Genomic DNA, 25,335 nt, shown 5'->3' on the forward strand with positions numbered 1-25,335 from the left:
AATAGTCCGGATAATCGAAAACATGTTTATTAATTAGATAGAAATGTAAACAATAGGTATGCAGCAAAGAAAACATCATTTTAATTGTGACATCTACACAGCCTGTATGTATTTACAAATAAAAACTTTCACTTCAGGTATTTACAAAGGTCCGAAATGTTCAAGCAAAGATATGTAGCTTGATCAGGGACTTTCGTTTTAATCCTTCACTTGTCTCGATGCTGTCAGTAAATTTTATGATCTTGTCTTTGTTCTTCCGTATGTCAGAGATCTGCTGCTTGCTGATGCCAAATTCTTGAGCTAAATTTGTTCCTTTCTCTCCTTTATCCAAACGTGAAATTATTATCTGCTTATCTTTAATTGATAGAACGGGTCACTTTCGCTTCATAGACATGTTTTTGATTTGTGTTTACGATCACTCGCTCGTGTGTTTACATAACCCATGCGGAAGGAACTAATCAAGCATGAAATTCCCTTGGTAACAAAACAATTGAGCCAATCAGATATCAGCTGAACGCATCAGAATATTTCTTTGTCTTGTCGCAATTGCAAATTTTGAAAAGCGCACAGGATAATACGCTGTTTCAACAGTCTTTTGAAAGGATTATTGGGCTTTTTGCAACTTGGAGTTTTCAAGATCACAACTAATTAATATTCACGAAAAAATTGAGACCAGAGAAAAAAGTCCGGATAATGGAATAGTCCGGATAATCGAGGTTTGACATTCCTGTGTTTGAGAGTCCTGCAGAACCTGTTATTGATGGCTCTCAGATTCCTCCTGCAGCCAGCTGTGGATCCAGTGTCAGGCAACATGGTTGAGCAATTTCCACCAGTACTCATCAAGAAAACCTGGCTGCCAAGGATGGCATAAAAAGAAATGTCCAACTTGCCATGGCCACTTCCTTACTGATGAAATTGCAGTACATGCAGATTTACGTGCAGAAAATGCCTACAGATTTTCATTTTTGGGGCTAATGGAAACCCCACCATCAGATGACATTCCAGGTGAATATGTAGCTACTTTGACTGAAACATGCACCAATACTGCAAGCAATGCTTTGCCTCTCTCTGATCTCCTTAGCCCTTTGGTGGACAAGCGTGAATCGCAGTTAAGAATAAACATAAGGGGTCAGCTGTTTCTTGATTATGTATAGGCTAGGAAAAGATGCCAGTGGATAAAACCAGAAAACAGACTTAAAGTTATTTTTGTTGGAGAGCCAGCAGAACACAGTGGGGGACCCAGAAGAGAGTTCTTCGTGGGTCAGTTCTTCTATGGCTTCCATAACTTGAAAACCAATTTAATTTACATCAATATAAAGTGTTCACTGCAACACAAAAGGTCAGCCATTGATTTAAACCGTGGCTGTATCTAAGCTGCTTTCTAATAAATAGTTGAAACTTGAAATAGTTGAGTCTTTCTTAAAGTGAACTCATTTCTGCTCATTCTAAACAGTTTGCATAGGAATGATGTGATATGTAGTACATTGTATACAGCGGTTATTGCCATGTGTGCATGCTCATTAAAGTATTCTCTTGTGTCCGCCAGTGTGTGTTCTTCCTCTCCAAAAACATAACATGATGTTATGTCAAAGACACTCAGTTAATCTAGAAGGAGAATAACACGACTTCGTGTAATGTGTTAGTATAAGTAACACCTAAAAAAACATATCATTTAGTAATTATGAGGCCATTTCTTTTCTGGAGTATCCATGTTATCAAGTGTGTTCACTAATAGATCACAAATGGCAATGATTGCCAATGTTTTCAGAGGTTCTCAAAGAAATAAAAGGAAGATTGTTTGCTACTAGTGTTCTAACAGCTTCAACAGCTGAGCAAAAAGCATGGAGCAAAAATCTGGAATGAGCTGAGTGATGATTTGAAAAGTTTACCTTCTGTGAAAGCTTTTAAGGGACACTTGACCAAACATATTTTAAATGTTAATAATGTAAATTCTTAATATTCAATTTTAAACTTTGTAAATTTTTAAATCTTTAATACTGTAATTAATTTTAGACTCCTTTCCCAGTTTGTTTATTCATTTTAACTGATGTATTTTTATCTTTTTTATTCCTTTTGTAACTGAAAAGCCCCTTTGGGGAGTTGCAAATAAAGTATGTATGTATGTATGTAACGGCTGCATTGGCTGAAAACGAATTCCTGTATGCAGGAAACCTTATGGCTGCCTCTATACTGCAGGATGGTACAGCACCTTGTTTCCTTAAAAAGTTGGTTTATGACTACAGGATCATGGGACTCAGTGAAGAACTTGATCTCAGTATCTGTGACATTAAAGCATCAGAGATGAAAAACTTTGTGGAAAAGGTACATCTACCTAAAAATCAAGTGCGACTATGTTGTGAAAAGATTGAGGGGATGAAATTTTCAAAATTTGTCTTCCATGGTTTTTCAATTGTATTATTCTTTAGAGTTACACTGACATCATCATATAACTAGGGGCTACTCTAAAATCAAGAATGCTTAGCTTAATATTTAATATGTTTAAGTAAAATGACCATTCGTTCCTATAAATAAATAATATTAATAATAATTGTAATGATAATAATAATAATACAAATTATCTTGCATACTTCTTCATGCCTATAACTTGGAAAGGTGTTTCAGTTAACTACAACCCTGGCCAAAAGTCCTTGGGATACTTGACAAAATAAACTGAAAGGATTGGAGTAAACACTTCCAGTTAACATAGAAATGATATTTTATTGTACACAGCTGTTGCAGTGTGAGAGAGACGAAGATGTGCAAGAGCTGCTGTGTTGTGATCAAGGCCTTGATGTCTTAAACAGCATTTGCTTTAGAGGTGTACCTCAAAATGCACTGCACAAAGCAGAGAAAAAATTGAGGTAATCTAATGCATGTCTGTTTTGTCCATATAAAGCTTAATGTTGTATGTTTCATCAGATGTGATATTTCACCATGTACCAACTTACAGTTGCCAAAAAGTTATTACTTTTTCCTATGTAGAGCCATCATGATTGGAAATGTTGTACAGGGGAGATTGCCTATGGTATCACAGCTAATGGAAGGCCTTGCACCCTGTGGAATCCTTGCAGCAATACAGGCAAACCCTGAAGTAATGCGGCTAATCTTCTGCATGAGTCACACTGGAGAGAAGCTGGATGAGGACAGATTCATCAACCTGTTTAAAGTCAACTTTAGTCAAGAGCAGCAAAAAAAGGCCAAGGAAACTGATGCCTACGAAGTCTTTAGTGACTATGTTGGTATGGTTGCCCATGGAGGTAAATGAACCTGAGAGTAATTGAGGGGCTTGACTTTTTGTGCCAAAAGCATTACTATGTATATATCACATAACATGTTACGTGAAAAAAATGTTCACTGGCCAGTACTACTCAAGCAAAAAAGGAATGGTTCTAATGTCTTATGCAACCAAAGTCATCTTCACTTACTCTAGGTGCAGATATACAGGAATTACCTTGAACTTACATATTCATCCCTGTAACTAAAAAGGTTCAGGGATGACATTTTAATTTTTTTTCAGGGGTGCCAGGTATTGAACTGACTGAAATCATGCAATTTATCACTAGGTCACCTGCAGTTCCTGTCATTGGTTTTGAAGAGAAATTACAGCGGACATTTGTGCACGGTTTTGTCTCCAACTGCAAATGCTTCCCAACAGCTTCAACATGTGATTTGTTACTTCGCATACCAGTGCATTTAGTAGCCATAGAGGATTTCAAAACTTCATTTCAAGGGGGGGGGGACTTTGAAGGATGGATTTGTCTTTGGAGATGTTTAAATGTCATATTTTCCCTACTTCATGTAGATCATAATCGGAAATCCTTTTAGCTGTTCATTTGTTCAATGAATTTTGTTGGGTTTATGATGTCAGGCTTTCTGCCACTGCCACTCCAAAAAGGTGGCCAAGGGCTTCAACCTAAAGAATACCCAAAAGATTGTTTGAAGAAAAAATACAGCTAAGATTTATTTTTGCTGTAAGTTATTTCAGTTTACAAGACTAGCTAATTTTAAATTTAACAAGTAGGACAATCTTGCTAGTGTTCAGTAGCTTTTTGATATTTACAAGCCTTTTTTGTTGACATGGTTTGTGGAAACTCAAGGATAGATTTATCAGAAATGAAGGTATAAATGATTCTAGACTCTGATCAAACTCAAAATAATCAATTGTAAAATAATGGGTAGCACTGAGAGCTTGTAATTACCATAGAAATAACTACATTATACATAACTGATACTTATTAATAAAGAACTGTTCCAAGACATCATGTATACCAATGTCAATTGAACAGTTCATACCGTATTCAAAATAACATTCCATCATTTTTCAACATAATTGAAATATTATTCAACAATACCAGTATTTTTAAACAGTTCAGTTAATCTTTATAGTTTAAACAGCTATAAACTGAACTAATTGGTCTGTTTGAGAAAAAAATACTATAGTTTAAACTTCAGGGTTGGCCTAATATTTAGAGGGAATTATACGCATGCTGCATGTGCTATGCATCAAACTTTCTACACTTTGCCTTGCAATCACATATGGTAAAATTTATGAATATAGCAAATATGCTACTTTGTTCTGTGGGATCAGAAGCCTACTTTTCGTTTCTTTAAAATCAGATACAAGTTCTTGGGTTCCTCGTTTATACCGGTATTTATTAATAATATATATGAATATATGCACCAACTGCCAAAAGCATTCTTAATTCCATTCTTACAGATAGGACAAATAATCACACCCTGGCAAATGTATTATGACGGTAATTTTCAAACAGGCCTTTAGGGACTGGTCAAAAGGTAAGAAGTGTGTGTATGTGGAGGGGGGTGGGGAGGTGAGCTGGAGCATGTGAAAATGTGGTGGATAAAAAATATGTGACCACCATGGGTAGCTAAAATTGAACAGCCTGCCCCTTACAAAAGGCTCAAAAACTGATGACCCACCCCGTATCTTATCTGCCCGCCCCCAGTACCATTTCACTAGTCCCTTAGGGTGAGGTAAAATAAGCAGTTAGGACTCTGCAAGCTGCATTATTTTCTCATACATGTCCTTGGCTTGCCTCCAATCCTCTGGTGGATGTGTAAGGCCTTCTTCTCTCATGACATACTTAAAATACCCCAGTAGCTCATCATCAACTTCCTTGGCGAGTTCTGCTTGGACATAAATGTCTCTTTGGTTAAGTATGTTGTCTATGTCGTCTGCTGATACTTCAGATCCACAATCTTCAAATCCACAAGTGTGAGGCAAATAGCAAAGTTCATCAGGAATACCAGAAACTGTATCACGCCTGGACTGTCTTATGTGACACATCTTCCATTCGTGTTTCACTTTCTCCAGTTCCAGTTGAAGGAAGTCAAAAAACACAAACCAGACACATTCCACTTGCAAGTAGTTTCCTAGAGAAAGCTCTCTCTCAGTCCCCAGTGCCTTGAAAAAGTCTATAACCCATGCAGTGAATCCCCTTTTACTATGTGACCACCAGTTTTCAACTCTCTGATTGGCATGTGACAATGACTAACGATGTGCCGCCACTTTGCCGGCCAATATGCCATTTTCCATTGCACAGTCTTTTTGCACCAGTATTAGCCGCATTCCATTTTCTTCAACTGCATGGAGGAAGAAACCTGCTGGAGTAACTGGATCATTGTTGCTTTTACATACTTTGAGCCACACAATTCTCCTAGAAAATCCATTGATACAGCCATGTATTGGTAAGCCATATGGTTTTAACTTGTCATAACCATCTACATGCCAAATTGTGTTTGGTCCCGGTGAGATATATAATTGGCGTTGCAGCTTCCTAGCCTTTCGAAGGGCGGATAAAATTCGCATGACCATGTCTTGAGGAACAGCAACATTGTAGCTTGTTGTTAACTTGTTCTACATTCCACGATATCCAAGAAGTGATGAAGGGCCCTCAATTTCATGTTTAACTATATCTCAAACAGTATGCTCTGAATGACCATGATTTCTTCTTCTTAACCCATATTGATGAAGCTTTCTTTTCAGTCCTTACGTTCATATAGATCTCATGGTACTCGCCCAGAAAGTGGACAATGGTACCGTACCTAAATCCCCTTTAAAAGTAATGTTCTATTACCAGCCTCCCATCTGCAGAATTGCAGACTTTCCTGTTGACGTCTCTTTATTGTTCCACACTGCCGACAGAATACTTCATTGCTCTAAAACTCTCTGCCACATTGGAACTTCGTGTTATAAACAATTACAGACTCTACCCGCACTCGCTCCTCCACCATTTTGGATACAGCAAAATGGCGGGAACAAACTAATGTTGGCTGACTGCTGGAGCAAGTAACATGTGACACAATATTTTACTGGATTTGCAAAATATTTTTCTGGATTTAGCAACAATTGTTTACATTCAAACACAGACGACCAGAGTTTGGGAATAAATTCGGAGCTTTATTGTTACACTGAGATCAAGAGACGAAATAAAACTCCGACACCTTAAGGGTGGGAGGGAATTAGGGTGAACCAAAAAACGGTTCGAACAGATCGCCAAGAGATTACAACTGACATACGATTCTAAATAACTTGCTTAACAACGCGCTGTTACATCAATCAACAATTAACTATCATCACTCAGGTAATGATTAACACAATTGTTTACATTCAAACACAGACGACCAGAGTTTGGGAATAAATTCGGAACTTTATTGTTACACTGAGATCAAGAGACGAAATAAAACTCCGACACCCAAACCCAAACTAGATTGTCTGTGTCTATGAAATTGAAGGAAGTTAAAGAATAAAAGAAAAAAAAATAAATAAAAATATATATAGAAAAAACTAGCTAGAGACCAAAGCCCTGTAAGTTCTGGGCCATTGCATCTACGGCGGCTCGTTTCTGGTTATCGGCCATTTCGAGATAAACTGAATAAGCGTCGCTATGCCAGTCCCCTTGTAATTTAATAAATTCTGCGGGGAGTCCGCAATCGAAGGCAAAAGTAGCACCCCCACGCCGAAAACTATGAGGAGAAAATGCACTAGGATCTGCCCCGATTGCCTGGATAGACCTAGCAAGAAAACGCGAAAACTGTGAATAAGTGATAGGCTGACAGGACGCCGAAGAACTGTCGCGCACTGAAAAAAGTGGAGCACTAGCGGGCACCTGGTTCAACTCGAGATGCGTTTCTAAAGCAGTGACTGGACAAAGCTTTGAACCAGGAATAACTGGCAAGGGAATGCTTAGAGAACGCTGAGCGAACTGAATTGTTTTTGTTTCAAAAATGTGCAAATATGCTGTGTGCTCTTTGAAAATAAGTTGACCGCGACGGACAACCTTAGGGGACGAAATACTGCGTAGGCTGTCAACGACTAGATTAGATTTACGTAAAAACGAAAAGAAAGCAACAAGAAAAAGCGCTCACATGGTGGCATGTAATGGGAGACTTAAATCAAAGAAAAGCGCCATGCGATGCAACATAAACGGAGTAATGGCTTGTTTCCTGTTTAGTTGCATACCGAGAAAACGCTTAGCCCCCCTGATGATAAGCTTAAAAACATAATTCTGTTCCCAGTCCAGAGCGAAACCGTACAATTGATGAAAATGTTTTAGACTAGAAATATGGTTCTGGATAGTGCCGAACTGGCGACCAACATAAGCAAGATAAGCTACATAACGAGACACGATATTAGCGTCCAAAGGAAATGAACGAAAATGAAAATTATCGCAAAAACGAAGATAAGAAGCAAGATGCGATTTCATATTCTTCTGAGTGGTTGCGGCATAGGCCTGAGATTTAAGCTCATCTCTTAGCTGGTCGATTACCAGGATCCTGGGATAATGGCCTATAATAGATAGAAGAAAGTGAAAATAAGTACTTATGAAGCTACTAAAAGGTAGAAGAAAACTACGATACTTGAAAGCGTAAAAGGTGTTCTGGCACCTCGATAAAAGAATACTGAATTCCTAGCTTACTACAATAAAAATAAAAGTCACGCTGAGACTTGGAGTTAAGTTGCCATCTGCTTAGAGCGTCCGCCAAGGTGTTGTGGTCGCCTGGAATGAAGGATGCACGAATCTCGAAATCGTGTAAAGAGGCTGTAAACCAAAGCTGATGCAAACAACGTTGCATAAAACAGTCGCGTGTGACGCCAGAGTTAATGACTGTGACCGCGGCTTCATTATCACAGGAGATGAGAAAACGCCGGCGAGCGAGAGTAGGCGCCCACACTCGAACGGCGAGCACCAAAACAAATAACTCTAAGGCAGTGATATGCTCCGCTTCCTGAACGATGTTCGTAGGACGAGTGACGAAGAAACATTGGTCGAGACATGTAGCCCCACCGCCATGAAGACAAGAGTCCGTGGAGAAATGTAAATCCTCAAAAGACAAGAATCTGGCTTGATGAAGGAAACACCATTGTACAGAGGAAGAAACGTAAGCCACCAGGCAATGTCCAATTTCATGTCATTTGAAACTACCGCCGTGCGTCGTGAAGATGGAAATGTACGTAAATTGTTTAACAACCGTGACATGAAAATACGACCTGAATTGACACATGCTGTCACAAAAGACAATTTTCCGAGAAGAGATTGCAAGTCTTTGCGACAATAAGAGTCTCGAGTTTGCCAATGTGTCAGTTCGAGTGACAAATCATCAAGACGCTCGCGCAGCACGCGAAGACAAAAAGTGGTCGTGTCGACTTCGATGCCCAGGCAGATCATGTTCGTAGCTGGAGGGCAGTCTTTCTCAGGCGAAGCTTGCAAGCCTAGGCTATCGAATAATGACTGAGGCTCGTGAAAGGCGTTGAATGCTCTATCGGGATGTTTCGCGCGGTAAAAATCATCTAAATAAACGTCTGCTGTGTAACCACGTTGAGTAAAGATATAAATAACAGCCGATGTGGTTCTCTGACATATCATAGCGCTAGTCCGTAAGCCGAACGGACAACGAGTATCGAAATACAGTCTCATTAAGATAACTTGAAGCTGAAATGCCGCTATTTACAGAGGAAGTTGGCGGATAACTCAAATCCATTACAACGTGCCGTTTGTTAGAGCCCTGCTTAGGAACAGTTTGTAAAGGTGAGCAAACCAAAGGCTGATGTAAGGGGTTGGTTTGAAAGGGACCAGCGATAGCATGATAACCAAGTTCAGTGTGAATATAATGTTCCACATGGTCGGCAAATTCAACCGCGGAGGGATGATTACGTGAAGAAGAAGAAGGGAGAATCTCAGCTGTATAACTCACCGGCCAGCCAAAGCGCAGAAAGTCAACAACGTGAGTATCGTGGTAGTCCCGTAAATAAAACTCCCAGGCGGGAATGTTGAGCTGAGATGTAACGGGTAGACGAGCTCCAAAGGCATTGGGAAACTCTGATTTAGAAGCCAGAATATGCTGAATTACTGCGGTCGCAGCAAAGTCATCTGAAAAGGAATTAAATCTAGTGTTAGGGATGTCCGTGAGCGATAAGTCCGTAGGAAAAGCTGGAGTCGGTTGGGGCGTAAAAGGGTCCGTACTCGGGTTTGAGCTCGCGAGTCACGCCGGCTCTGAAGAATTGAAGTTCACTTCAGGAATAGGAGCACGTCGCTTTGGGCAGTGAAGCATAGGATCTTTAGCGCAGACTCGACATTTGTGATGCCCTGCGTACGACGCGCTAGTTGAATCACAGGGGCAAGAACCGAGATAATTCCATTGACGACAAGCCTTGGCCTGTGAAGAATCTGGCTTTGACGATTTATTGTTGATGATATCGCTACCAGAAGAAGAGCCGCCCCCAGCCGAATTATTCGAGCATGGCTGGGGAGTGGAAGACCGTAAATCTGAATGCTTGAAGAAAATGGTTGCTGAATCGTGGATTTGAGACTCGTCATCAAATTCCAGGCGACACAACTCCACTTGCTTGGCAATATGAGCATAAAATCCCCTAACACTCCTCCAGGTATAGCTAGAGGCTTTGCGCATTAACAACTCGAGAAGCTGGAGCATAACCTCCTTGCGCTTGGCCTCATATGGCTTAACCATGGCGAGAAAACCAGCAACAAAGTCGGCCATCTCCAACTTCTCGAATTCTAAAGTGGGTGCACCTGAGCAGAACTCGTGAGGCCAGTCGATAGTTCTCTTCTTTCTTGTTGTGCTTGGCTTCGACTCCACTCCCTCAACCTTGGTTTCCGCCGCTGCGGCACGAAGCTTTAAAACTTCCAGCTCGAGAGCCAACTTGTCTCGCTGCAGTTGAGCCAGTTCGATCTCCGCTGTTAGTGCAGATGTGGATGGAACAGCGACTGGAGGATCAGAGAGCTGCCTCGAAGAAGGAGAATCATGAGAACCGTGAGCATGAGATGTCATTAACAGAGCACGAGGCGATAGCCCCGATGCGGCTAATTCGCGATCGAGTTGATCAATACGCATTTGCACGTATTCATAGTCGGGATCCCTGTTCGGCTTGACTTTTCTGCCTGAGCGTCGGGGAAGAACAGGAGAGGTAGAATCCTGATGAGTCATGATGGTCGGAGATGGAACCAAAAAACGGTTCGAACAGATCGACAAGAGATTACAACTGACATACGATTCTAAATAACTTGCTTAACAACACGCTGTTACATCAATCAACAATTAACTATCATCACTTAGGTAATGATTAACACAATTCTTGGATTTCCAAACTTGTTTGGGATTTGCCAAATAATATTTGTGGATTCAATCATTTTATTAAGATTTGTAATAGTTTCTGAGATCTGATAAACTCTTCAACGATGATCTCCAAAAAACATGATTTGAAATATTTTCGGATTTTGTAAATATTTTGGGATTGTCCCTCATCAGTTTCCATACGAAGGAGACTGGAACTTAACTTGGGAAGTGAGACAGGCGAGTGCTTTTCTCCTGCCATTTTGGAAGGAGGCAAAGTTGTCCTCTAGTTTGTGTTTGGCAGTGCTTGGTGTTTTAAACGATGGATGCTATAATAAGGCAAACTGTCCGAGAGGAAATAAGATGTCAGGGTGAATCTGCAGAAAGATTTCTGTATAACCCCATACATTTATTATGCATGCAGAATTATTAATTATGTATGTGCTCTATTGTTTTTGAAGACAATAGCAACTCCCTAAGGTATTGAATATATACATTGATAATTACTACCTACTGTATGAATAAAAGAAGATTTTATTGCGCACTGTTGCGTGCTACAGTGCATACTGTCTTTTTGCAATTTTTCTCTTCTTCCCCTAGCTCCATTCTTCTCTTTTCTCTTCTCCATATTACCCAGGCTCCTCATGCATTTTTTCCTCTTTCTCTTGTGCCCCATCAGGTCTTGAACCACTGACCTTTTGCATACCTCTCACTTATTGGTCTCTCTTCTACACCACTACACTACCAGGTTCAGTTGAGAATTACCCCTCCAAAAATAATTGTTATTTTACTTGACTGGTTCGTTATTCCAAAAAATTTACATTACAATTTACTTATTCATGTGTTAAACATATGTTGCACACTGCACGAAAACATGCATCGCATGTGAGGGTCCCTGTTGAATAAAAGGGGGTAATGATTTATTTATTTCTCTCAATTGCTTCTACTTCGATCTATACTGTTGATAATCATGTTGCAGCTTACCTCAGTGTCTTGATTGAACTTTTTTTGAGTGGTGCAAGGAACACAACCTGCTCACGTCATCAATAAAGTGTCCATACGAAAATTGTTGTAATACATTGACGCGGACACGACGAGCTTGATTGCGAGATGGGTAGAATGGTGATGTTTGAGAAGAATATGCACTAGCATAGCATCAATGCATCAAAACTCATAGCAGAGTTTTCTGGAAGCAGGCTGTCCATTGAAAAAGTATTAGCCCTAAAATACACTTGGGCGCGCAAATTTACTACTACTCAAGCAGTGCACAAGACCTCACTCGATGATGAATCAACGTCAACAGAAACAGTGATAGATTGGTACAACTATTGCCGAGAGGTTTGTGCCAACAGAATCATGAATCATCATGCGAGGCAAAAAGGTGGACCAGGTACAACTGTTGAGATTGACGAGTCCAAGTTTGGCAAAATGAAGTACAACCAAGGTCACTACATCAAAGGACAGTGGGTTTTTGGCGGCATCTGACGCCAAACCAAAGCCTGCTTCCTTGTTTCAGTAAGGCAAAGAGATAAAGACACACTCTTACCCATCATACTTGCCCACACATTGCCAGGGACAAGTGTGATGAGCAACTGCCTATAATCATCTCACAGTCAACCACAGCCTAAACTTTGTAGACCCAGACACAGGTGCGCACACCCAGCGCATTTAAAATACATGGCGGGGAGTCAAACAAAGTATGCCTTGAACAGGAACATCCAAAGATCTCTTCGAAAGCTATCCACAGGAATGGTTGTGGCGTCAGCACTATGGAGATGATCCTTTTGGAAACATTATCAAGCATATCGCCGACTTATATGAAGTATGCAAAGATGTGTAAATTGTTCCTCATACCACTGCATGCACTGTTCCTGATCTGATTGCCACTTCATGGAGGAAAGAAACAAAATACACAGCTTCATCACATGGGACTGAATTTGAGGAAGGAAATCCAGGGGAAAAAACGTGGAATAACACGATCAAGGTAAGCAATAATTTTATTTCACTTCGTTTTCATTTACAAAATTAGTATAATTGTCACTGACCCAATCAACACTTTATAGCTAACCACAAGCAGCCTTTGCTTAGGCCTAAAACACTATTTTTTAAGGATTTTTAAACAAGCGCATAGGTCAAAATTGCTATTATTTTAAGCAGTTTTAAGCCTGCGCTCAGTTTAAGAATACGGTAAATGCACCCAAAATTGATATTACGTTTCCATTTTACGTACTTTAGATCTTAAATTCGAAAAATTTCCAAGAAATTGCTTCCTTTTTCCATATTTTAGACAGAAAATTCGAAAAAAACTAAGTCTAAAAGTATGCGACACATAAAAAATGGTAAAATTTGGAGTTATTCAAAGCAAATAAGTCTCAAAGAAGCGCTATTGTTTCCACTGTTGTTTAGTTAAACAAAGAACTGTATGCATAATAAATGTATGGGGTTATAGGGGAATCTTGCTGAATCTACCTCTACGAGTTCTAAGGTAGCAACCTGTGAACGAAATCAATGACTGGTAAGCTGATTGTCTGGATTGCTCAACTGGATCAGAGGTCAGTCAAGAGGGAAGAAAAGAAAGACCAATAAAGAACATCGAATCCAAGTTCACTGGATTCATTATGACTAGAAGTCAAAAGTTTTTGTTCCAGTTTGTCAGAGGAATGGCGGCAAAAACTGGCTCGTTGCTTATACTACATCGGAACCTCCCACAGTTGAAAAACTGAAGCAAAAAGCCACTGCTTTGTTTTTCCCTGACAGGAAAAGTGCTTTCGCTGGCTCTGTTGACGACATGCTCCTAGATATCTGCGACACAACCCAAATGGCCATTATTCAATTTCCTGGTGAAGGAACTATTGAAAGTTATTTAAAGGAAAATGGCCTCTATCCATCAACAACTTACCTGTATCTAAGATCACAGCACCAAGACACTCTTTTCACAACTTAAAGCAGACGAGGAAAATTTTGAACGGCCAGTCAACCTGAATACTTCGGAAGTAGCATCAGATGCTGGTAAGCGCGTTGTTTGTTCAGTATGTAGCTGTACGTATTTGGAAAGTGAAGAATGCATTCGCTGTGAGAAGAACAGAGAATGAGTTTTCTAGGATCGCTGATGGGGGGGATCCATATACTACAGAAACTCCAGAAACACCAGGAAACCCAGTTTTACTAACTATGGATGAAATAAGATCTAGGTGGGTAGAACTACTTTCAAATGGTGTGGCTGAAACAGAGGCAGAAATATCACATAGCAATGTCGCTGATGAAACCAGTTACCCAAGGCTTACAAATGAAGAGAATTGCAGTTGTGATGAAGGCTCTGTAGAGCAGGATTCTCCATATCCCTCTTCATCAAGAAATATTTCAGAGAGAGTTCTCACAGTTCACAGATAATGCATAAGAACTGAATTGATCAAACATTTTTAAGACCCAAGTGTAATGAACCGTAATATTGATTTTAAAGTGATTAATGAAAAGGGAGAGTTTGAACAAGGTGTGGGTGTTGCGGTAATTTGTGAAGTGTACACTTTATTATGGAGCGAATTTTCTATCTCCATGACTATAGGGGAGAGAGAGGGTTCCCTTTGTTAGACATGACCACTTTGTTGAGGAGTGGGAGGCTGTATGGAGAATTTTAGTTAAAGGGTTTGTGTCTGTCTCCTATTTTCCCAACTTTTTGTCAAAGGCTTTTTTATGCTACTGCCTCTTTGGCAACCAAGTTCCAGATTCCATGTTTGTTGATCCATTTACAAAATACCTATCCCCAGTAGAGGAAGAGTTCATTGCAGATGTTATAGGGAAGAATTAGCTTCCAGATGATGAAGAAGAATTACTGATTTTCTTAAAAGATTCAAGTGTAGGAGGGTTGTTACCACTGAAAACCTTAGCCAAGTCATTCTTGAAATTTCCAAGCAGGACCTAGTTCAGAAACTACATCTCATGATTTCATCTTTGCAATCTTTTGTACAGCAGTTGAAGCAGTATCCCCAGTTCCAAACTATTTCAGCCGTTGAGGGCTTCTATGATAGTCTTAAAGCTACAACGAAAAAGGTGCTATCTTGTCTCACCTCAAATCCACAAAGTGAAGGAGACAGATGCATTCAAATTCTTGCAGCAATTTGTAAGAGGTCTGGAGATGCCAAAACTTCTACAGTTTTTGCGATTTACAACAGCTATGGATATTATGATTGACAAGAAGATAGAAGTTACTTTCATTAAGTGTGAGGGCTTGAGTGCAAGACCCATTGCCTACACCTGTGGACCCCTTTTGGAAATTCCATCCACGTATGTTAACTTTATGGAATTAAGGGAAAACCATGAACATTCTTAATCGGGACAACTGGGAAATGGATATTATATGAAAGAAACTCTTTTGGCCTAGGTTTTTGATGAATGTTTTTCTGTTACAAACTAACTGTCAAAGGGTTGAATCATGCCCTGTAAATAACAGACTATTTAATTGGAATGCACGAAATTGGTGTCTGAAATGACCTAGAATCTCCATTTTTTTTGTGTTCTCAACTAAGCACTGTTGTAGTTTTAACTAAGGCAGCCTCAGAACCAGAGGTCTGTGTCAGCGTGTTTTCGAGCTGGGCAAAATGTTGTTTTAGTCTGTTGTATTTTAGGTATAAAGTTCTGATTTTAGGGTGGTCCATAAGAGATCTTGGGGGTCTTGGGAGGAGGTGACTCTGTGCAAGAAAAATTTAAAAATGCTGAGATTTCAGGCTAAGGAAAGTAGCATGCTCTGAACATTTTGTGAAGATCCCAGACAATTTTTTTAATTGTCAAAGTTTCCTTTAAGTTGTTGACATAATAAGTGTTTGAGTTCTAGTTTTTGTCAGTTCCAGTTCACACACCAACCCAGTTATATACGTAGCCTTTCTGGTTCTTAAAATCTAGAGTGGCTTACATGTAGAGTTGTTAGCAGTTTTTTCTGTATAGACAAAAACACAATTGTCATTTTGCTAAATAAAATGGTCATTATTATATAGAATTTGTGTCCTCATTTCCCTCCAGTGCTTATTACAGGTTGGCTGCTTAAAGACCAGGCAAACTGCTAGAAGAGTATTCTACTAGTATTGGTTTTTTTCCTGTTTTTGTGAAAACCACGACACTAAAGACATCTTGGTCTCAGTTTAAAAAAGTGTATCAAATACCATCCCTGCAGCGTAAGATGGAAGATAATTTTTGATGTTGCCTTCTCTTCCCTTCTAAGATATCCCATTCTCCACATTCTCAGTGAGAGTGTGGGGGTAATGAAAATCAATGTTTATACATACAGGTGCAATTTGAAATATGGCAATAGCTTGTGTCGTTGGTTAAAAAACTGTGGAAGCACATGTTCAAAGGATATGCTTTGATTTCAGATTCAGATTTTTTATTAATTGACACTATTTACAGACATATTTCACTATCACACACTATTACAAAAACTTCATTAATTAAAATACGGAAAATATAATAATAATAAAACCAAAACAAAATGTGCTCAGTGACCAAAGAAGCATATGCTATCGTGTTGGTCACTGACACGTTCAAAAATAAAAGACAAGACACATCAATTAATAGAAACAATGCAATAAAGGAAGTAAAATGTGAATAACAAAAGTATTCGAAATAAACAAGTTAAATGAATAAATCATAATGCTGAAGAGTAATATTGAGTATTTAAAAGGTATAGTTTATATTGCTTATAAAAGGAAGTGTAAGGCGGTTTTTTAAATTCTGTTGGAATAATTTCCCAAAGTTTTGATGTAACAAAAGAGAAAGTAGAGGACCCATAGTTATTATTTACTTTTGGCCTATGAAAATTCAAATTCGCAGCAAATCTTGTATTGTAGGTATGGACTTCAGATGCCTGAGTAAGGGTTGTATGGAATATAGTTGGAATGTTTGTTGAGTCATTTAAAATTTTATGAGTAAATAGAGCCACTTTTAATTTGTACACATTTTCAAATTTGAGAATTCCTAAAAGATTGTAATATGGTGAAGCATTTTCCCTGCTATAAGCAAAGAACATGCTTCGGACACATTTATTCTGCTTAGTTATGATTTTACGTAAATTAGTTTTACATGCACTACCCCAACTTATGATAGCATAGGATAAGTATGGATATATGAAAGAATAATACAATTGTTTCAATGTATGAAGATCAACAAAATATCTTAATTTATTAATAATTACTATATTTTTTGCTAATTTATTATTAATGTGCTGGATCTGCAGTCCCCATTCTAAATTTTGATCCATATAAATACCTAAATACTTAATTTGACTTTTATGTGCAATGTTACAAATATGTATATACAGTCTTAGTCTTGTAGATGAAATTAACATATAATTAGTCTTGGTAAGATTTATAGATAGTTTGTTGATGATACAATATTTAAAAACTAATTTCAATTCCTCATTCATGACATACTCAAGCTGATGCAGATTATCACTTGCATAAAACATATTTGTATCATCAGCAAATATACGGAAGGATAGTTTTTTTGAGCAGTTAGGTAAGTCATTAATATAAAGCAGGAATAGAAGAGGACCCAAAGTTGATCTCTGTGGTATTCCACAAGTAATGGTTTCAGAACTAGATTGGATGCTACCAATCTTAACAAACTGAGTGCGATTATGTAGATAGTTTTCAAACCAGTTAAGGGTTATTCCTCGTATGCCATAGTGGTAGAGTTTAGATAAAAGAATATTATGGTTCACAGTATCAAATGCTTTGGAAAAATCTAAAAAAACACCACAGGTAACCAGCTTTTTATCCATTGCCTGTTTGAGGGTGTCAGTGATCTCAAAAATGGCTTGCTCTGTTGAGTGTCCTTTCCTAAAACCAAACTGATATCTATACAGAATGTTGTGTTTTTCCAGAAAATCATATTGTTGATTATAAATTAATTTTTCAAGTACCTTACTGAAAGGTGAAAGAGTTGAAATGGGCGTATAGTTTCCTGGGTCAGTTACATCACCACTTTTGTAAACCGGAGTAACTTGAGAGACTTGCAAAATATTTGGTACAACACCAGTTTGTATTGATTGATTATAGATTTGAGTGAAAGGTACTGATAAGGGTTCAGCTGCTATTTTTATTAAATTATTAGGTATATCAATTGATGATTTGTTCTTATCTAATGTCTTAAACAAGTTTGAAACCTGGGTTTCTGTAACAGTGGACATAACAAAACTATTAGCTGGAGATGATGAGATATATTGTGTAGGGTTTTCAAAGCTATCTTCAATTCTGCTGGCCAAGCTTGGGCCAACATTGACAAAATGTTTATTAAACTGATCAGCAATATCTTCATTACTAGTGAAAGTCTTGTTGTTCCTTACTATTCTTTGAGGTGAGGTGTGTCCCTTTGTCTTCCTTTTAATTAAATTACCAATTATTTCCCATGTAGCCTTTAAGTTATTTTTACACAAGTCAAATTTTTTCAAAAATAGGCTTTCTTATTAATGTTTTTGAGATGGTTTAATTTATTTGAGTATTTTTTAAATTCACAAATTTTGACTGGGTCATTGGATAAATAATGGGTTTTGTACATAGCATGTTTAGTTTTAATGGATTTGAGCATTCCCTTTGAGATCCAAGGTTTTCTTAATTGCTTTTGTTTATTTCTAGACACTTGTTTTAGGGGTGCATGCTTATTGACAATTAATTTGAGTGTATTAATAGTTCTAGCTGTTGTTTCATGCAAATTATTACATTTACCAGAGATGAAATTCCAATCCACAGCACTGATGTCTTGAAGATATGATTCAGGGTTGAACTTACTGTAGTCTCTGAAGTAAAGTTGCCCATTTTGTTTTCTAAGTGATGTTTCGAGTGTGCAGAAAATTGGTAAATGATCTGAGATATCAACGGCTATAACCCCTGAGATCAACCTGTTAACTGTATTTGTATAAATATGATCAATTAAGGTTGCAGTATGACTGGTGATTCTAGTGGGTTTTGTTATCACTGGTAATAGATTGTGGGAATAAATCATGTCAAGGTATCTACCTGTTTGCAGGTGTGTGTGATGTTTTAAAAGGTCAATATTCATATCCCCTAATATATATACTTCATATCTGTTCATATTTAATTCTTGCAGGAATTCATTGAGTATCGATGTGAATTCATCCACATTTGCAGATGGGTGCTTATAAATGCAGCCAATCATAATATGCTTCTTATTGTTACCAGGGTCAATTTCAACCCAACAGGATTCTACTGATGAAATAGAATTTTTCCGCGGTTTGGAAATTAGCGGAAAAATATTCTCTCGTCGGTATGAACTCTCTAGGGGTTTTGAACAGGGTATTTAGGAGTGGTTTTATGCTAATTCGTCCTCTTGGTGCTCTTTTCAGGAGGTGACTCGCTTTTATTTGTGTTGCTCTCATCCTTATGGAAGACTCAGCAGGAGCCAGCACCTCTATTTCTCCAGAACTGAGTGCTGTTTTAGATGCCCAGAAGAATGCAATTTTATCAACCTGCTTCAAGCCCAGTCTGATTTAGCGGTTCAAATTGCGACGGATCTTCAGCCCGACAATTACGTCTTCAAGAAGAAAGGAAATGAGCAACAGTTTAGTTTCAACCGCAAAGTGGCCAAGACGAGTAATTTGGCCCTGAAAGCCCTGGAAGGTGGATATATTCCTAAAGCCAAGGAAGAGCTTAACAAAGGTATTTCTTTGCTAAATAATAGGCAAAAAATTATTAAATTGGCCGACAAATCTGAATTCGGTTGGGCTACGGTGCAAGAGTATGTTTGCGACGATTTGGCCGACGACGAGGCCAACGCTACGAAGATTAAAAAAGCCGAGAAGAGCCGCCGCTAAGATCAAAACACTGCAAGAGAAAAAGAGGAAAACTAGTCCTAAAGGTTCCTCTTCTGCGCTTTCATCTTCTAGCGCCTCCAGAGTTGGCGGTACGTTTAGCTCTTTTCCTCCAGCTACTAGTTATTTTCGTCCCCAAGGTCGATACCCTTACAACTCATTCAGAGGCCTCGACATGTGCTTTCAATGCGGTAAACGAGGACACTGGGCCAATATGTGCCCCACCAAAGACAAACCGTTGTCTTCAGGATCAAAACCTTAATTTTTTGGATCAGTACGAATTTGAACAGGATATCGAGGCATCCAGCTTTACTCAAGGAAAACTGCATGCGAACTTCACATTTTGGCGTGATACTATCCAGGCTTCGGACTTTGTTCTAGACATTATCCAGAATGGTTACAAGATTCTTTTTATGGAATCGCCTTTACCGTTTTCGATTGAAAATAGATCTTCTGCCCTTCGTAGGGATAGTTTTGTTCGGGAGGCAATTTCAGAGTTGATGGCGCGTGGCTGTGTAAGGGAAGTTCAGGAATACCCTCAATTTTGTAATCCGCTGCACGTCGCTGTCCAGTCTTCAGGGAAGTTAAGACTTATTTTAGATTTGTCTCATTTAAACAAATTTGTCGTCAAAAAATCTGTCAAGTATGAAGATTTAAGAACTGTTCTTCAAATGTTTTCGCCTGGGATGTTTGTCTTCTCCTTCGACCTCAAATCGGCATATCATCACATTGACATTTGTGAAGAACATATGAAGTTTCTGTCGTTCAAATGGCCTTCAGTCGATGGCGTGATGCATTTCTACGAGTTTAAAGTGCTACCTTTTGGTTTAACTTCAGCGCCGTATATTTTTACAAAAGTCATACGTCAATTAGTTAAGTTTTGGAGGGCTCACGGCCATTTAGCCTTGATGTATCTAGACGATGGCATTGGGGGAAATTTGTCTTTCGAAAGTGCCGAAAACATTAGTGTTCAAGTTCGTAAGGACCTGACTTTGGCCAGTTTTACAGCTAATGACGAAAAATCAAATTGGGAACCTGTCCAGAAGTTAGTCTTCTTGGGATCGGTTTTGGACTTCCAACACGGTTTGATTCATATTCCCGAAGAGCGTATTCTCAAGCTGAAATCCTCCATTGCTTCCTGTCTTCAAAAAAGTAGTTTTTCAGCGCGTGGTCTTGCTTCAATTACGGGGCAAATTATTTCTATGTCGTGTGCTGTCGGTAATATTACTAGATTGTTGACAAGAAATTGTTATGCGGCCCTAGAGCAAAGAACCTCCTGGGATCAGCCTTTGGACGTGTCCCTTGAGATTCGTAATGAGCTTTTATTTTGGCAGAACAACATCGACTCCATTAATGGCAAGCCTATGTTGCCCAAGTCAAGTGCTGTTGGCGTTGTTTATTCTGATGCAAGTGACACTGGTTTTGGTAGCTATTTCGTTCAATGCGGTCAGGATTTTGTGTCTGGCACTTGGTCCGAAAAGGAAATGCATACCAGTTCTACTTTGCGAGAAATTTTGGCCGTTAAATTTGTTCTTCTTTCTTTACTGGACAAGTTGTCAGGATTGACTGTGAAATGGTTTACAGATAATCAGAACGTTCCCAGGATCATTTCATCTGGCAGCAGTAAAGGTCATTTGCAGACTGAAGCTTTGTCGATTTTTAACATTTGTTGTCATCGCGGTATTTCAATCGAGATGGAATGGATCCCTAGATCTCAGAATGACCAGGCCGATTTTCTCAGCCGCATTTACGATCCCGATGACTGGGGTCTTTCGTGGGATACATTTCAAAACATTGATATTGTTTGGGGTCCGCACTCTTTCGATCGCTTTGCTAATTATTTAAATGCCAAACTTCCGAGGTTCAATTCTAGACTTTGGAATCCAGGCTCGGAAGGAATTGATTCATTCGTTATGAACTGGGCGGGGGAGAACAATTATGTATGTCCGCCTATTTGCCTTATTCCGCGAGTGTTACTTCATATGCGTACTGCAAGGCGTCAGGGACTCTTATTGTTCCGCTGTGGCATTCCGCTCCCTTCTGGCCAATGATTAGCGCCGGCGGTGATAAATTTTCCGATTTTATTGTTGACTGGATGGATCTTCCATCTTTAAAAGAAGCTTTCATTCCCGGTAGATGTAATAGCATCTTTGGTAATGAGAATTTAAACTTTAGGATGCTTGCTTTGAGAATCCATTTTGTCTGAAAGTTTTTCCTCTTGTATTTTATATTGTTTTGTTATCTTTTTTTCTTTCTTTGTACTCTTGGGGCCGTGCGGCCTCCAGTGAGCACACGATAGCAAATAAAGTTGTTTTTATGATCTGTTTTGGCGTTATTGCTGTTGCGCACGGCTGGAATATGTGGAGAGTATTTAGACGAGAGTAGAATTTTTCCGCGGTTTGGAAATTAGCAGAAAAATATTCTCTCATCGGTATGAACTCTCTAGGGGTTTTGAACAGGGTATTTAGGAGTGGTTTTATGCTAATTCGTCCTCTTGGTGCTCTTTTCTGGAGGTGACTCGCTTTTATTTTATTTTTATTTTTACTCTCTTTTTCTTATGATTTATTCGTTTATTTATTTATTTATCATTTATTTCTATCAGCGCCAAAAATTTAGGGTTTGTTCTTTTGAGCTCTAGATTCTAGGGCCTATTTGTGCACGAGATGTATGGGACCACATGTGCCCGGTAGGTAGGGCCTTTCTTGCTCCCTAGGAATATGGGATCACCTGTGTCTGAAGTTTAGGTTTTTTACCCCCGAAAAGTATGAGACGTTCTGGGCTTATATTGTTAGGGAGATTGCTTGCCCATGAGTATGAGTGGGACCATCTGTGCCCGAAGAATGGGGCCTTTTTTTGCGCCCTAAAAATTCAGGAACTTCTGTATCTAAAATGTTAGGGCCGGTGTGCCTACATGAAGTATGGGACCATCTGTGCCCAAATGTAAGGGGCCTTTGTTTGCCCTTGAGAATGAATGGGACCATCTGTGCCCAAATGTTAGGGGCCTTTGCTTGCCCTTGAGAATGAATGGGACCATCTGTGCCCCCCTTTTGTTTTTTGCACCCTGGAAATTAAGGTCTTTCTGTATCCAAATGGTTGGGCTGTGTGCCACCATGAAGTATGGGACGATCTGTGCCCGATATATAGAAGCTCTTTTGTGGCAAAAGTGGGTAGCTATTTGTGTAGCCGAGACGTATTTTTTGGGCTCTTTCTCGAGCCCGTTTATGTCTTTTTTGTATTGCTATTCCCTTTTTGTTCACGTCATGTTTTTCTTTGTTATTTTGCTAATTTGCTTGTCAGTTTTATTTTGATTTTAGATGTGTTTCAATCAGAGATGTGGACCGAATTCTTTGCCGCTATCCCCGACCATCTCCAGCCCTTGGTTAGTTGAGTCCAGGAAACCGTGCTCGCTTCCAGAGCCGATGGTACTATTCGCACTTACCTGGCTGGTTTTAGACGTTGGAAGTTTTGGGCATCGTCTAATTGTATTCGCCACATGCCCGCCAACCCCTTTCAAGTTTCAGTTTACCTGCAGTGCCTAATCCTGGAAGCTAATTCTCCTTCTCCAGTTCTTAATGCTGTTTACAGTATCGGCTGGGCCCAACAGCTGGCCGGTTTGCCCAAGGTCTCGGTGCATCCTATGGTTTCTGCCATTGTTAGCGCATCTCAAAGGATTCTGGGGAAGGCTAAATCAAAGAAAGAACCCATCACTCCCGAGATGCTGAGGGCGCTTGCATCCTCCAAGATTTCAGATAAGTCTCCTTCCTTATCGGATTTGAGAACAGTAGCTTTATGTCTCATAGGATATGCTGGGTTTTTTCGTTTCAGTGAGCTATGCTCTATTTGAGCTTGTGACAAAGTTTTTTCCTGCTTATGTGTCCATATTTTTAGAGTCGTCCAAGACAGACCGATACCGTGATGGGGCGTGGACAACAATAGCGCGATCAGACCTGGAAACCTGTCCTGTAAAGGCTTTAGAGCAATACATTGCTGCCGCTGAAATTGATCTTAGTGAGGATTTACTGTTATTCAGAGCCCTCTTGTCTCCTCGATGTACATCTAAAGTTCGACGTCAAGGCTTAAGCTACAGCAGAGCCAGGGAGATCGTTAAGGACGCTTTCAAAGACATTACTGACGTTTCCTGCATAAGTCTTCACAGTCTCAGGGCCGGAGGAGCCACAGCTGCCGCCAATGCAGGCATCGCTGATAGACTTTTTTAAGAGACACGGTCGTTGGCAGAGTGAAAATGCCAAAGATGGTTATGTTAAAGACAATGTTCAGTCCCTACTTTCAGTCTCGAAATCATTAGGAATCTAATTTAATAAGACCAAGCCCAGCAGGTCGGAGGGTTTCTATCCATAGGGCTGGGGTTTTTCCTCTGCATTACCGCAGCGAGCGCGGCGAGGTTTTTTCATCCTATGGATGCTTGTTGGTACCCTCTTAGTTTTTCGCCTAGATTTTTCTCGTGACCATATTTTACTTTCCCTTTGTAGATATTTGAGTCCTTGTCCATGCGGCCTCCAGTGAGCACACAATAGCAAATAAAGTTGTGTTTTTATGATCTGTTTTGGCGTTATTGCTGTTGCGCACGGCTGGAATATGTGGAGAGTATTTAGACGAGAGGATCTATTATCAAGTCAGGCCTGGGGATAGTTTTAAGAGTATCATTGACATCAATAGCTGTGCCTCCTGCAAGTTTTGGTGAATCACTATGAAAAAAATTGTAATTTCATAGGTCTACATTTGAGATCGAATTAGGATTTAATCTGGTTTCTGTGACAGCAATTATGTCTGGCCTTGAATCAATAGAGTACAGCATGTCATTCAGTAAGGTCAAGTTTTTTTTGGCAAACTTCTAATATTACAATGGAAAAGAGAAATACCTTTACCTTGAGCATTACATAAGATATTATCAAGCTTAGGGATATCATAGTATTCAGACTGAGTATTTATAAACATTAGATCAGGTTCAGCTTCATCATTTTTATCTGGATTTGGTAGAAGGTTGTAAAGATCAAGCTCAATTAACTGATTTATATTCCTCGACCAATTACTAATAGCAAAGCTAAATTCCCTGTCGTCTAAATTATAGAAGGGAAGAAATTGCAGAGTGTTTACGACATAGAATTTCACAATTTAGAGCGGTACATTAAGAGATTATTTTCTAAGTATTGCTTATCTGGTCGAGGTAGTCCTCAAATTCGTCATGCGTAGTAAAAGCTTCTGTGGCAGACATTTCACTAACTTTCAGCATGATCTTGCCATTACTGGTCCACAGGAACTTGACATTGTTCTTCCTTCCTTTGAGAAAAATTATGTTAACTTTTCCACCTCTGAGGGGTCTTATATAGAGATCAAGTGCAGAGGTAACATAGTGTGGCTCTGGAAGGTCATGTTCCTTCATAATAGTCAGAGCAAATTCCTTGAAATCTTCACTGTAGTCAGGCGAGCACATTGTGGAGTGATCACAGAACTCCTGAAGGTCATCCTCGTCTACATCCGTTGTATAGTCATCTGTATTGTAAAGATGAGGTAGAAAAAACATGCAATTAGGTCATCCCCGAGGACCACTGCTGTTTCCAAATCTGCTTGATGATATTCTGTGTTGATTCCACAATTCCACCACTTGATAAAGGTCATTTCTTAGAACAGGCATGACGCAAAATCGAATGCAGCCAACATGAACTGGATCTGAGTCAATAAATAGACCCAAGTCACGCAGATTCAGGACCATCCTTAGCTAGATGTGACCAATAGGCTTCAGTCATCTGATTTGCTGTGGACCTGCCAGTGAGAAAACACCCAAGACCTGCATCCTCATCACTGTGGCTCGACCTCAGAAATGTGTGCACTGCAACAACCATTCTGTTCTCAGTTCCATCATCTGATCTCACTTTTCTCAGTAAACCACCAACTTGTTTTCCAGCATCAAG

The 25,335-nt window shown here is 39.4% G+C and overlaps 2 protein-coding genes and 5 pseudogenes across 2 annotated transcripts; 2 read left to right on the forward strand and 5 right to left on the reverse strand.

Moving 5' to 3' along the window:
* Positions 1 to 6,397: 6,397 nt before the first annotated feature.
* LOC149115366 (uncharacterized) lies at positions 6,398 to 9,495 on the reverse strand (annotated as a pseudogene).
* On the reverse strand, positions 6,398 to 10,605 carry LOC149115367 (uncharacterized). Its single transcript, XM_089284880.1, has 2 exons — positions 10,050 to 10,605; positions 6,398 to 7,807 (listed from the first exon to the last, which is right to left on the reverse strand). The coding sequence occupies exons 1-2, from the start codon at positions 10,462 to 10,464 to the stop codon at positions 7,383 to 7,385; spliced, it is 840 nt and encodes a 279-aa protein (XP_089141006.1). The 5' UTR covers positions 10,465 to 10,605; the 3' UTR covers positions 6,398 to 7,382.
* Positions 10,606 to 11,442: 837 nt separating this feature from the next.
* Positions 11,443 to 12,430, forward strand: LOC149115368 (uncharacterized; annotated as a pseudogene).
* Positions 12,431 to 13,098: 668 nt separating this feature from the next.
* Positions 13,099 to 15,477, forward strand: LOC149115369 (uncharacterized; annotated as a pseudogene).
* Positions 15,478 to 17,925: 2,448 nt separating this feature from the next.
* Positions 17,926 to 18,806, reverse strand: LOC149115370 (uncharacterized). Its single transcript, XM_089284881.1, has one exon. The coding sequence runs from the start codon at positions 18,751 to 18,753 to the stop codon at positions 18,025 to 18,027; it is 729 nt and encodes a 242-aa protein (XP_089141007.1). The 5' UTR covers positions 18,754 to 18,806; the 3' UTR covers positions 17,926 to 18,024.
* A 5,100-nt stretch (positions 18,807 to 23,906) lies between these two features.
* LOC149115371 (uncharacterized) lies at positions 23,907 to 24,538 on the reverse strand (annotated as a pseudogene).
* A 28-nt stretch (positions 24,539 to 24,566) lies between these two features.
* The window catches only part of LOC149115372 (uncharacterized), a 1,320-nt pseudogene continuing 551 nt past the window's right edge, over positions 24,567 to 25,335 (reverse strand).

The sequence above is a fragment of the Orbicella faveolata genome, unplaced genomic scaffold (assembly GCF_042242905.1).
Source record: "Orbicella faveolata isolate gen_17 unplaced genomic scaffold, um_ofav_v1 contig_13, whole genome shotgun sequence".
Lineage (NCBI taxonomy): Eukaryota > Metazoa > Cnidaria > Anthozoa > Scleractinia > Merulinidae > Orbicella > Orbicella faveolata.

Coding starts and splice junctions, on each gene's coding strand:
- LOC149115367 (XM_089284880.1), bottom strand. CDS start 10,464: ATGACTCATCAGGATTCTACCTCTCCTGTTCTTCCCCGACGCTCAGGC. Junction 7,808..10,049: donor GCCTCACGAGTTCTGCTCAG/GTGCACCCACTT, acceptor TATCTATTATAG/GCCATTATCCCAGGATCCTG.
- LOC149115370 (XM_089284881.1), bottom strand. CDS start 18,753: ATGATTGGCTGCATTTATAAGCACCCATCTGCAAATGTGGATGAATTC.